Genomic DNA, 14,266 nt, shown 5'->3' with positions numbered 1-14,266 from the left:
ACAGTCCTGAGTGTTCACTATGGTGAGGAGGGGGATAGAGAGGGAGATAAGGAGAAAGGAAGAGGTTCGTAAAGGTGATGTTCTAGAAATAGGTTTGGTCTAATCAAGGCATTTGCCAAAAAGGCTATTAAGTCCTGTGAGTTAGCCCTTGTCATTAGAAGAGAGGGATACAGAGACTGGGCTATTGCAGGCTTGGCTGGACTGGGATATGGAATGATTCTCCAAGGGGAGGATGGACTTAGGATCATTAATAGGGAACATGGATTCGCTTAGTCCACCCCCCATTGAGCAATGGGCCAGTGAAGCGCAGGATCCAAAAGACACAAAGAGCTCCAATCTCTTTGGGTTTCTTCTTTGGGATGTGTGTGAGGATGGTCTGTCCAGTCTCTTCGCAAAAAATAGGACAAAATCAGGCATAACTGATCTAAATGACCCTCAAAATAACTAGGAGAAACCCACACTCTGGAGTTGGGCCAAATCAAAAATGAATCGAAAATGAAATATGAAACGAATATGAAAGAATAGACACCTTTTCAGAGCGGGGACATAGAGGCAGGATGACAGTCATTCTGTAACTGTCATTTGGGTGCCCTGGCCATTGAGCGACAGTGACACAGAGTTCCCCTTGACAGGAGTCAATCACATCCTCAGGGCTAATGCTATGCCTTGCCAGGACAGGTTGTCAGTCCTCAGAAGAGCGCAGTGCAACGACCATTGTTGGCTTTGTTTGAGTTTCAATGGAAACTCTCTCTGTCTTTTAAAAAGAGAGTCAGGAGGAGCAAACTAACTAGGCCACCATCACATATGTTTCTGATTGGCCTTCAATTTCTAATCTGGGGTCAAAGTTCAGACAGGCTCACCCCCCCTCCTCGATGCCGACCCCTGCGCCTGACCCTTTGCCGTGTCATAGGTGTGTGTACACACGTGTTTCTGAGTTCCCCTGGAGCTGCGCCCCGCTTTGTGTGTTTCCTGTGTCATGAGTCCCTCTCAGTCATCCCCCCAGCCCCCCACTGCCCCCCATTCCCAAAGGTGCTCAGGAAAACCTCAGACTTCAGAGAGAGACCTTCACAGCTTTGATTCATCTGGGCTAAGGCCTCCTTAATGAACTGATGAACTCACCAAGGGAGGAGGTGCTGCAGAGGCTGTGATTAAAGAAGGAAGAAAGAGAGGGAAAGGGAGAGAGGTAGAGGGGGGAGAGAAAAATCCCCCTCTCTTTTAGATGGCTGGATGGGAGCAGCATTCCCCCTACTGCCCCTGCACTCCCCATAGGGGTGGCTTTGGCCAAACACCCAAGAGTCTGATCCTCATTAAGAACCACAGGGAACATCAAAGACCGGCCCCAAACTTCTATCACATAGAAACACCCGTTATCCTCATAATATTAGAACTCTGGAGCGCCATTCAGTGTCAAGTACTGAGACTGACTCTGCAGCTTTGTACTTGTCCTGAAGGTCGTGGAAAGTTTGATTTAACTTCTCTTAACTCCAGCAATAAGCAGGTATTGAAAGCTCTTTGGACATTCTGCTCGAAGACGGAAATTGAGAAAAGGGAGAAAAGTTGTACTCACATTTCTCTCCTCTCCTCTCATGACAAATGCTGTACATTCATACACTTACTCATACAATTTGTAATTGAACCAGAGGAGATGGACCTCGAGGAGCACACCCCACAGGTGGTCAACGGCACACAGCTGGGCTGACTTAGGTCACAACAACAGAGGGAGATAGAGGGAGCCATTTGCAGCACAGACGCAGCAGGCGAGACATACACACACACAGATAATTCCTTTTCATCTTGGCAGTGTTGAGACTTGACCCCAAAAACGATAGCTCCAAACCTCCAAGGGCAAACACACAGACGGCCATCTGTTTATCATTGTCTCTGTTAGAGAGCTGGCATGTGAAGCCAAGTCATTTACCCTGTGGTTAGGAGCCACACAATGGATAATTAAACAACACTATCCAAACACTATCCATAATAGTGTAGGAAAACAAATAAATCGAGCAACACTGAAGACTGAGGCTGCCAAATAATAGATCAACAAATCGTTCTTTATTCTGACAAAGCACAACTAAAAACTAAAACATTTTAATTAAAAAACCAGATAAGTGGCTATTATCCATTCATTATGACAATCTTATTGTTAAAAACATAAATCAAAAGGACAATCATAATACTAAACTCATAATACTAAACTCTATACATAATTTGGCACAGTTATCTTAAAGGATCAAAAGTGACCTTTGGATAGGCTTGAGAGAGAGAGATAGATATATGGAGAGATTGTGGCTCTTTCCTCTCCGGACCCAGAGGCTTGACTATTAACACCAGAGATGATCGGCCCATTACATAACATCTAGCCTACGGCCTACAACAGGCCCACTGCACCAAGTCTGCATCACCAGAGCCTTATTACAACTACAGTACAGTTTCTCATATAGGCCGAATTAAACATAATCATTAGACATCAATAAATCATTCCAGATCATGAGGTGCCATTTTAACAAGCCACAAATGAATTCTGATGGAGATAACGGTGTAGCATGTGCCTCCCATCACAACAGACAGTGAGGGTGAAAGGGCTGAATTTGATTTTGCTACGTGACAAAGTACAAAGACATTCATTACAGTTGCACACACACACACACATCACCTGGCAGAATAGAATTCACTTTTAAGTGCTGTTCAGTGACATTTCTCCAATGCCACAATGACTGAACAGCATTGAGTAAACAATACAGCTAGTTTATTATGACCAGCAAAATCACTGTGTGAAAATGAAAGCATTTGCTCCCAAAGTCTCATCATGAATTAAAACTCAGTCACACCCAAGCACATAGACAGAATGACTGAAGCCTGATCCCCTAACTCGTCATGATGAAAGGATGATTTTCATAAAGTGCCTCTTAATTAAAGCGGCCTTTGTCTTCACATCAGGTTACTGGACACGATCAAAGGATTGACCACTTCCTAATGCCTGCCACCTCTCACTTAGCTTCTTGGCACGCTGACATTTTATGGACTGTTGTGGAGTTCACTGGATTAGATAAACTGACAGCTATGCAAAGTGCTGGAAATTCCCAGGGAGGGAAACCAAATTAGCTGGATTTGTGCATTCACTGCAACTCACATTTCCTCTTTTTTACTCGAAGTTCTTGTAGGGTGTTCTCAATGTACCTATAAAAAAATAAAAAAAAGTTCGCTGATTTTTGAGCAAGAAGTTTCTACTTTTTCTGCACGTTTGCATTTTTCTGTTAATCAAAAGCATAAAATGAGAACATATCCAGAAGGGAGAAATAATTAGTATCTGATGAGTAAGAGTGAGTAAGAGTGAGTTAGCATGCATTTGTGAAACAAAGTTTGGCACGACCCTCGGGACTGTACTTATGAAAGTGCTTCACAGCAGTTTCTTTCCTGAAACTCCTTTTCGCCCTCTACACCCAACCCAAATACTATTATAATGACCCCACCCAATCAGTGGTCTCCATTCCTGTCGTGCACGCCCACTTCCATCCTAGCCCCAAACCTCACATTTATCATGCTGACAGGAAGCGCTTGTGGTTATTGACTGACTGTGGGAGTGGATTCCTTTCCATCCACGACACTCCACAGATATACACCACCACACCCTACACATTCCAGTGATTCTACACTGTCACATTTGGTATATAAAGTGATAATTACTAAGTACTAATTCTTGACAGAGAAGAATAGTATTTGATTCAACAGAGGGGAAGAGAGGAAGAGTGTGTGTGTGTGTGTGTGTGTGTGTGTGTGTATGTGTGTGTGTGTGTGCGCGCGTGTATGTGTGTGATTACTTTGCCTGACCTCCCCAGCAGTGATCTGAATCTTTTGATTGATTTGGAAACTCACCCAAATTGGGTAAATAACAGCCTTAAAGTGATGACTCAGCCTATTTTCAATTTACAATAAAAGCATGCACAAGTTAATCTGGTATATAGCCGCTACTAAACTTGTTTGAAGTTTCTCTGCAGAGATTTTGGCATGTAATTTAAAGGATGCTAACTAATGGTCCATCGGGGGCACTGTTAACTGTTAGCCTGTGCTGCGGTAGCAGGGTGGAGAACGGAAAACTGGAGAAACTTTCACAACTGGCCTATGAGGACAACTCAGGGTAAGATGATACAGTATTTTACCTAAACATGAAATAAGCTTAACCATCCTTTCAATGGAGTCAGCATGAGTTTATAGACAGGGCAACATACAACTTATCAGGTAGCCAACACACACATGCACATGCACATACGCGCACACACACGCACACACCTTAACATTGTCCCATTTTCTCTATAACCTATTTGATAAGCTCCCTTGAACATGACCTCATCTGCAACTTCAAAAGGGAGGCTATTTGACTTCTCACTCATCTGTGCAGAAAGCAATTTTCATTCCCAGAGCCCCCTTCAAAGACAGTGTCATCAGGATTGGCATCATGGACCATTAGCGCTTTGGGGGAGCACACAGAGAATGTTATTACACACGTGGCTTCATAGGCCAGGTGAGAAATAAGGCAGACAATCACTTATCTCCCAAAGAGCAAGGGGAATATTCCAAGAATATCACCCAGAGGAAAGAACATTTTGAGAATATCACTCAGGGGAAGGAACCTGGAATCATGTGACCAATTAAGACTTTGGGAGTTCTAATATGTGCTTAGCTTATCCAAAGAGTGTATTCTGTTCCATGCTATAACAGTAGAGCAGTGTAGATCCTTCCAGACAAAGTCTCTGATCACTGTAATCATGGGGAATGTGTATGTTTATCATCAATGATCTCACCAGTGAGTGTCTCATCAGTGAGTCCACAAGCTAAACAGGACACTAGTGACACGATTGTTGTGTCTACGTACAGGCACTCTTTGTTTTAAGCCTGGCCCCATCGGCCAATAAGAGACATCAAGTACACGTGTCGTTTGTTTCCAAGCAGATGGTCAGCATTACCTCCGCGTCCTCCATGTCTGCTTCTTCATTAGTTCCATTGACAGTCTGCTGAAGCTGTGGAAGCACGCTGGGATATCACACTTACGTTAACTTCTGATACAGACCTTACCAACCATTACTGCTTATTTTTCTCTATTGAAAAACAGGCAACTAGGAGGAGAGTCACTGAAGGAACTGGAGAGAAGCTATAGAGAGTAGCTATAGAGAAGCTATAGAGAAGCTACAGAGTAGCGAAAGAACATCTGGTTCCTCTCCACATTCCAGCAGTATCGCACAACACACTAGTGGAGAGACTGGAGAATTCAAGAGATGGATAATTCATCAGACACACCAAGCTGCCTGATCCACAAGATTCACAAAGATGCGAGTGGCGTTTTAAGAAGGAATAACTCAAATCAACCAGACAGATCAACCAGACCAATCCCTTGGTATACCAGACACACATCTGGGGCCTCTGTGTTATTGTTATAGGGTATGCATATGGCAGTATAGCAATGGAGGACATATGGGCGCTCATATTAATCATGACATCATCCTCTCCCTTGCACCCCACTGAACTCATAGACTAGCAAACCATAACATGCTGGACAATTCCTGCAGTATCTTTTTACAAAATGGCACAACAAAGTTGTGACTTGACTGATACCAAAAATGCTGATATTCTTTGGTTTAATCATCATACAGTGCATGGCACCATCCCACCCCTGCCTCCCTCACTACATTTACATTACATTTATGGTATTTAGAAGACACCTTTATCCAAAGCGACTTACAACAAATACATTTGTTTAAGTAAGTGAATTATCTATCCATCAGTCATCATAAGATAAAGTAATCAATGCTCGGACCAGGGGCGATTTTTTTTTATTAACAGGAGAGAAACTTGTACAGGGGGGTAGTGAGGGTGAAGAGGTCTTTAGGAGGGACCGTTAAGATGTAGCCTGAAGAGATGGGTCTTCAATCTACGGCAGAAGATTGGTAGCTCACTAGCCCCAATTCCCACAAATGTCATTCATATGTGAGCTCCTTAAGTTTGCTTCTTCACATGACCCTCCCCCCTTTTGTTGCTAGTGCTAATTGGTGACTCACATGACAAGGTCTGTAATGTGTGTGTGTGTGTGTGTGTGTGTGTGTGTGTGTGTGTGTGTGTGTGTGTGTGTGTGTGTGTGTGTGTGTGTGTGTTTGTGTGTGTGTGTTCCCTAAGGCTTAATTTCATACGAATGGTCTCAATGTTTGATCCATCCCTAATTACTTCCAAATGTAATAAAATGTCAATGGCCAGAAAACACAACAAAGTACATTTTCAGGGCGGGCCAGCAAAAGGCAGACCAGAGAGAATGATTTCCTTTGTTGGAAGAGTAACTGGAGACCCGAATCTCCTAAATCAGGGACCAGAGGAGATATGGAGGGGTCAGCAGAACATGGAGAAAATAAATGTGAGACACCAGGGGTCCTTTTCATTCCAAATTGATACAACCCCTTCCCTTACTCCCCTCTATCGAGTGAGCCCCTCAATGATGTTTGATTACATTTCTGCCAGTGAGCCCTACCTGAGCGAAGGTGTGTGTTTTTTTTGTTGACCTTTAAAAAAGACCCCAGGAGAGTAAGTACATAAGCATTGATTTTTCAGATGCCCCTAAGGTGGATGTTTTTATAAGCAACAGTTTCATTTCCAAAGACCACACCGAAAAATATGATTTATATGATGTTGTGAAGTCCAGCCAACATACACATTAAATACATGTTACAATACTGACAATACATTACTATCAATGCAGACTAGCAGGTGCTTCAATTCATTCAACCAGCAAAGGGGTACAGTATGTCAATTCACCTCAAATATATTGTTTAACTAATAAAATGAGGGAATAAGTGATTTGTCTAAGTTCTAATAGAAAAACCTTGTGAAACCAGGTACCATTATTCAGCGTGTCCCTGTGCTTTGAAATAGCCTCAGCATCTCAGCAGTAAAAACACACTTGACATCAACTCAAGGGTATATTACCTTTTATCTGAAGCTGGTGCCCCCCGTTAAAGCTAACAAAACACAAGTATCTGTGTGACTCTAGAGGGAAGGCCATTGACTGCCTTTTAAATCTTATTGTTTCAGACAAAGTAACTGAAGAGCACTTAAGGGACTGGCTTTAAATCCAATGTGAAAACAACTGTCTGGCATCTCTGGGGGCCCTGCTATTTCTAGCAGTGGAGTGGATCATCCCAAGTGCCCATCTGATGTGATCAGCCTCCTCCCAGGACAGACAGCCTATGAGGCCTGGGCATTTCACACCTCCCATAAGTAGGCACCACAGCCATGTTGTCTAGCATTGAATGACTGTGTTTAGTACACTATGTTTAGAGAATGAACACCTGGGGTAGAATCTCTGTGAGGTCACCATGGCACGTATCTAAGATGTCACCCTAACCTTTTCATCCATGAGTCTGACATGTTTTCACTGAGTAGAGTATATGGTGCTGAAAGGTTTACTGTTTGAGAGACTGTGCCTTCCCCCTTGACATTGGCACAGATACGGTCTGCATTCCTACAAGTAAAGAAGCACATAGCGTGATTTCTTTATGCCAACACAGCACTTATCATTTCCCTTGAGTAGACCCAGTGGGACCATGATTAGGATAGCATGGTGAAATGTTCAATGTTACTACTGGACATCCTGACAAATGAGAGCTGATAAGTGATTATGTTGAACAGATTTGACCAGGCCGTCTGCAAATAGGTCACAAATAGAAAGATTGTGCGTATGTGTGTCTGTGTGTATATGTGTTTGACCTCGCAGCAAGGAGAATATCATATGAGTAAACCAACACCCCCCGCCCCATGCCATCCTCTGGTGTAAGAGCCTTGTTCCGGTCATGCCCCTCGTTGCAGTTCTATAACGGTTACAAACAAACACTTGTGGGATTCTGGCTAAACCCCACATAATCCATAAACCCATTCTTTCATTGGCATGGGGAACATACGCCTTGACAAAACCAAACCACATCACTGTTTGGTCTTCATTGTCATTCATCACTGCACCTAAATGAGCCTTTCCCATTTGATAAATGACCTTTCCACTCACCATTTCCTAGTGTTTAGGGAAGAACTTTAGTTTTGTTAATTAAGTTAAAATGGATTTAATTAATTACAAGATTATTAGTTGATATCAGTTTTAAAAGTGGATGAAGTAAGGGATTAGAGGGTCCAGCCACTATTCAACTGCCATTTGTTCCTTGTCTAAACAAGTAACCTGATGCTCCCTGTATGTCTCTGGTCAGATGTGCATCAGGCCTTGTGGTATCCCTGGGAGACAGTCCTGGACTCTAAACCCAGCAGCTGTGCCTTAAGCCAGGGATGGTGAGAGAGAGAGTGGAGAAGAGTATGGATGTTTGAGATGGAAACCTGACACTGCTGTCACCTGGCTCTGGACCACAGGAAGGGTGGGAGGGGGGTTGGTGGGGGGCTGGAACTTGCTGCTGCTGAAGAGGCCATTTTGTCATTCCTTACCCAAGCCAGTCTGCATACAATCTGATGCAGAAAAAGCAATGCTGCCCTGGCCTTCACACAACCTCAGCACTTTTCGACCTGCTGCCTTGACACATGACGCTGACACACACACACACACACACACACACACACACACACACACACACATTAACACAAATGCACATGCCTGATGTCTGATGCACCTCCCCAAGGTATTGTCATCCTCTGCAGCTCTCTCTCTCTCTCTCACACACACACACACAGGTTCGATGACCTTACATGACTCTGTGCAGCCTACTCTCCAGAGGGATTTGCAGAGACTGGCAGACTTCCATTGTGTTTGCATTCACGTGGCCTGTCACTCATCTGTCACCATGGAGATGGGCTCAGCATTTTTCTTATCATGTCCCACAGCGAGTGCATATACTGCACCATAGGAAGAAATCTATTATAGGCTTCAAATGGCAGTTAGCATCACACAGCATTCCCTTTTCGTTTTCACCTGCACTGAATTCCCTAGCCAAATGCACTATATTGGGTGTTTCATCTCAAATGCTGTCCCATGTCATTTGTCCTCAACAACGGTCCGGTGTTGTGATGCACAGTGAAATACCACTGAATAATGATGTGATTCAAGGTGAACGTCACCTCAACAAGACTGAGTGCAGGAAGTGCCAAGCCCTAATACGCACACTGCATCTACTGTTGAGATTAGGAAATCACAGTCAAGATGGAGTAAGCATAGCATCAATATACTGCAAGGGCAACTGCCACTTGAAGTAAGACATACATTATAAGAAGGCATTTACTGCTTGTGTTGAATGGAGTGACCCTTTAACATGTCATCTGTGGTTGGCAGGAACCTCATTGCTGGGTTGATCAGAGTGGATCACAGGTGTGGAGCCAACACAAAAGATCCTACCCTCAGTCCAGTCATGCAATCAGGTTATAAATGTGATGTGACATTGCAAGCATCATCTGTTCTGTCTGGGTTATTGAGGATGTGGCTTAACTATGTATCATGTTGTCAAAACTGACTAAAAGCTTGTATAGAATTACTGTTGCTTTAACTATGTTCCTCAAACATAAGTTATTGTTCTTGGGTTGCAAAGATTGCTATTTTTCCAGCTTGTTTCCTGGGTGTGAAGTAATCAGAGGATAACCTCCAAGGACAGAATGTTACGTCTCTTCAATGAACAGAAAACACATTTGGTCTTGTTCTTGATATTGCACAATACAGTTCGGGAATTGTCAATGACAAGTGTTAACCTGAATTAAACTGATGGGTGCTGACTTGCATACACTCATCTTCAGACTTACATTTTTCTGATATAAACTGGGACAGAGAGAAGAGATCAACATTATTTCCAGTGGTATGACTATGGTACCAAAAGAACAGGTACCCAACCAGAAGTATGCCAGGCAAAAAGGCATCAAACACTGGGTGGACCAATCACTGACTCAAGGACAGTGGTAAATGGGGATGACAACAAGCATGTCTAGAACAGTTTCATGACAAAAAATGCAAAACAATTTGACCATGGTGTTGTTATAGGAAATGCTCTTATTTGCCTGAGATATAATCACTAATATGCGTATAATGCCTTTATGACGCTGCTTAACTTATAAATAAAGTTATAAAGACAAAAATGATATACAGACAGAAAATGGTGAGCTCTTAACAGGACCCTCAGAGGGTTGAAACAAGATGAGCCTGATTCAGAGCACATGGGGGTAAATAACGGAGCAGACATAGACAATTACAGCAATTGATTTAACTGAATACCATATCATTTACAGTGAGAGCTAGCGACGTTTTTAAACCGACATGTTTAAACATATCATGATTATTAGAAATTTGAACAATATTCAACAAAACTTCCTCCAAGGTCAGGTGTGGACAAGCTCAATACTTTGAATAGAGACCAAGAAACAAACCGTGCTTACTGTGTAATAATTTTGGGCTTCCTTTACGGTCACTCGTGGGGAGGTCCGCGAACTGCACCCGGTGTCCCGACATGTTCGATTACCTCTCAAGTACGCAGGGGCACGGCAGCACCACTGTCGTTGCTCGGACGCAGTTGTTTCAAAGTATCCAACAACTTCCGACGGTGGAGCTATTTCTCTGAGAGTGACTCTCTTGCTCGTAGGACGTGCATACAGTTCGCATTTAATTATCATATACCAGAGTAGAATAGCTATATCTGATTTACTATCGCCTTTCTTCAATGCCAGTCGCAGGCAGCAGATGCCAATACTGCAGCAGATGAACTCAGTCCACGTTCACCTGACGGAGGGTGCGCTGCTACAGTGTATAACAGTGGTCCATGGCGGAAAGTGAGGGAGAGGCATATCCCTCTAATCTAGAGAGGAAAGCCAATGCTTTTTCTGCATTAAAAACTTCGGTATTCACATGACTGCAGAATTACGTCATTGCAATTTACAGACTGTTCCTTCCTGTCAGGAATCTTGCACTGAACACATATAGCCTACCATCAATGAAATATAATCTATGTCTGACTATAGCTCAAAATTAGGTTTTCAAACATTCAAACTCTGAGGGAGACTAGCTTACTCAAGGCATAGGCCTACATCTGTAACCTATTACCAGTAGCCTAATTATGCGGTCTGAAATAGGCTTAGCCCCCTAGGTCACCAAATCTTTGATTAATCATTACTGCAGGATTATCTCGTACGAGATAATGGAATGAAATCCACGTTATGTGGAACAAACCGATTGGGGAGGTCTAAGGCGCCATCTACTGGTCGTTTATGTGTTTTCTGTTCTGTATTGTGACAGACACAGACATAAGAGAGAGATAGTTTCGTTAATGTACACTCACCGAACACTTTATTAGGAACACTATACTAATACTGGGTAGGGCCAGTCTCAAAACAGCCTTAATTCTTCGTGGCATTGATTTCACAAGATGTTGGAAACATTTCTTTGAGATTCTGGTCCACAATGACATGATTGCATCACGCAATTCCTGCAGATTTTTCAGGTGCACTCTCCCGTTCTACCACATCGCAAAGGTGTTCTATTGGATTCAGATCCGGTGACTGGGAAGGCCACTGAAGAACACTGAACTCATTGTCATGTTCATGAAACCAGTTTGAGACGACTTTTGCTTTGTGACATGGTGCATTCTCATGCTGGAAGTAGCCATTAGAAGATGGGTAAATCGTGGCCATGAAGGGATGCACATGGTCAGCAACAATATTTCAAGCGATGATTGATTGGTATTAACGGGCCCAAAGTGTGCCAAGAAAACATTCCCTACACCATTACACCACCTCCACCATGAGAAGGTGTACAGGTGTTCCTAATAATGTGTTGAGTGAGTGTATATTCATAATTAATGATAAAAACATGAAAATTGTCTTCATACCAAAAATCTACTTATGCATATAGGCCTACAACAATACAATGCACTCAGAGACCACACTGACATACAAAAGCATGTTGGCATTGGTCATCATAATAAATAACACAGAAATGTGTTTAAAATGGCACTACATCATCACTATCTTACCTTTGGATCATACATGGTTATATCAGTTAAAAGGTAGTAGCCTATGTGTCATACATGTCATGGGTTGGATTATGGTCAATCTACCTGTTTTGCTTATGACAATATAGTTGTTTCAATGACTTTGAGATGCAGTATACAATGTCAACCAATCATGATCGTTCCTCTCCGAAACTAAATTATGTTCTGAATATCATTCACTGCTCTCTAAGCTTCTACTCAAGCTTCGACTAACGCTGATGATCAGGACTGACCTGTTGGCCCCCCTATGTCAGACTATTCATGCTGCTGGCCCCGATTTGATCCCATCTGTTAATCTCCTCCCTTTCCAGTACTTTAATTTGAACTAGGCTCCAGATTATTTTCTTCAATGACTACTATCTCACAGGCCTATCGGCCACATAAAACAAGTGATTTTGAATTCTCAGTGACTGACATTTTGTTACTGTCAATGTTTATTTCAGCAACATAAAAACAATGTATGTGCGTCACGCATCTCACAGAAAAATAAAGCGTAGCCTACAGCCTACTGTAATGTAGTCTTATAGAAAAATGACGACTCTGGCCAAGTGAATTGGCCAAAAACAAGAAAATATATTGATTAGAGCTCAGTTTAAGGTTATACAGGAATAACTGTCACCCCATTCACTTCAATCATAAACATAAACAAAAATACATGTATGAAACATTTTCACAATATCCTTCATCACTTAACATCACTTGTGGGAGCAAGTACAATTGTATTCTATATTTACAATAAAAAATATGAAGAATAAAATATAGTGTGCACTGCACTTCAATTCAGATACAATACAAAACTTAGAAAAATAAATTAAGCCAATTTTGAAGTCACACAATAATCAAAGTGCAATCAGTTTAGAGAGAGAGAGAGAGAGAGTCTCTAATAGCCTATTTCCCTAATTTCACATAGGTCCATTTTGTTCAATGTACATTTTAGACAGCGAGGCTGCCATTGATTTAGCCAGCTCTTCATCCCGTTTTCTTTGTATTTGTGAGTGGTGGCACCAGTCATCATACTCTGGATTGGGAAGACACCTGTCCAGAAGAACGTCGTAGTGGCCATTGCTGAGCCAACTCAACCAGATAGCGGGTTTGGATGAGTCTTCTTCGCCCAGATAGTGCACCATTGTTGACACCGTGGGGCTCTCCAAGCTTCCTCCAGTTGTCAGGTGGATGTTCACGTTCAGCATTTGACTCATCGCCAGTAGTTCGGGATAACCAGCCCAGGTACCATCCTGTGCCGCGTTGATCAAGAAATCCCCGACGTCGCCCTCAATGATGGGATTAAACTCATCTAGGTGGTCGGCTATATGATGCATTGTCTGCTCTCTCAACTCCTTGTGCATCGATTGCACTCCGTAAGCGGCTTTACACACAGCCCTATACAAACAGTTGCCGTCAGGGATGACATGGAACCTGTACTTGTGCTTCTCCTGGAGGTACTTGTTCTGTCTCTCCATCTCAGCTAAGTACCGGGTCACTTTGTCATTTATGTCACTTTTTTCAGTGATTTTCTGTGGAGAAGGCCCCTGTAGGACACTGAGTTCAAAGACCTGAGGCTCTGTTGATGGAGTAGTCTGGTCAGCACATAGGTGGTCGTTTTTGCCCATGTCCTGCCCAAACTGGGTCGCGATAGGCTCCAAGTCCAAACTGTCACTTCTTATGGTAGATATTGTCACTGAAGTTTTGTCCTCCTCATTTGCCTCACTTTTCCTCTCCTCACACTTTCTGTACATCGATCCCTCCACGTTGTTGCCATTAGGCCTATATATTAGGTTATTTTCAACCAGGTTTGGACAGTCATTGAATAGATCCACTCGACTTCTCCAGTGATCAATTAAATCAACAATCAGTTCAGTATCCGACTGATTTGAATTGTCTCTATCATGCGCTGGACTCAGGGCATCTTGTAAACATGAGTCCAAAGTAGCCCGTTTGGGCTTTGTCTCCTTTATGATATGTATTGGTAAAGACCTCTCAACTCCGTCAGATCGACGAATTGTTATTTCAGCGGTAGTTGTGTAGTAGGCTGGCTTGATTGGAGCAGCTTCATAACATGAAAAGGCAGGCATGTTTGCGATAGATTGAGTCTCTCCTACCGAATCCCCGTTGGTCGCTGAAGTCGGCTCACTTCTAGTATCAGTTTTATTTAAAACTGAGGAACTCGTTGTTGTCGTGATCAAATGGTCGGTCGGCCCACTTGTGACAGTTATCGAAACTTTGCGAGAGGATCCTGGATAGTGCGTCAACACACTGCTGTACAACTGCAT

At 42.9% G+C, this 14,266-nt stretch overlaps 2 protein-coding genes across 2 annotated transcripts in view; both read right to left on the bottom strand.

The window, feature by feature from the left end:
• Nucleotides 1-10,486, bottom strand: part of kiaa1217 (KIAA1217 ortholog) — a gene marked incomplete at its 5' end in the record, with an annotated part of 109,931 nt that extends 99,445 nt beyond the window's left edge. Inside the window, one exon of the mRNA XM_083682999.1 lies at nt 10,390-10,486. Within this exon, the coding sequence (XP_083539125.1) occupies nt 10,390-10,462 (73 nt within the window). The remainder of the gene's footprint in view (nt 1-10,389) is intronic.
• Nucleotides 10,487-12,895: 2,409 nt separating this feature from the next.
• otud1 (OTU deubiquitinase 1) lies at nt 12,896-14,266 on the bottom strand (the record flags this gene model as incomplete). Its single annotated transcript, XM_083665135.1, has 1 exon — nt 12,896-14,266. One exon carries the CDS (start codon nt 14,264-14,266, stop codon nt 12,899-12,901), a length of 1,368 nt encoding a protein of 455 aa, XP_083521261.1. The 3' UTR covers nt 12,896-12,898.

Source organism: Argentina silus, assembly GCF_951799395.1.
Source record: "Argentina silus genome assembly, chromosome: 1".
In the NCBI taxonomy this organism is placed as follows: Eukaryota; Metazoa; Chordata; class Actinopteri; order Argentiniformes; family Argentinidae; genus Argentina; species Argentina silus.
This window is presented reverse-complemented; position numbering and strand designations above follow the sequence as displayed.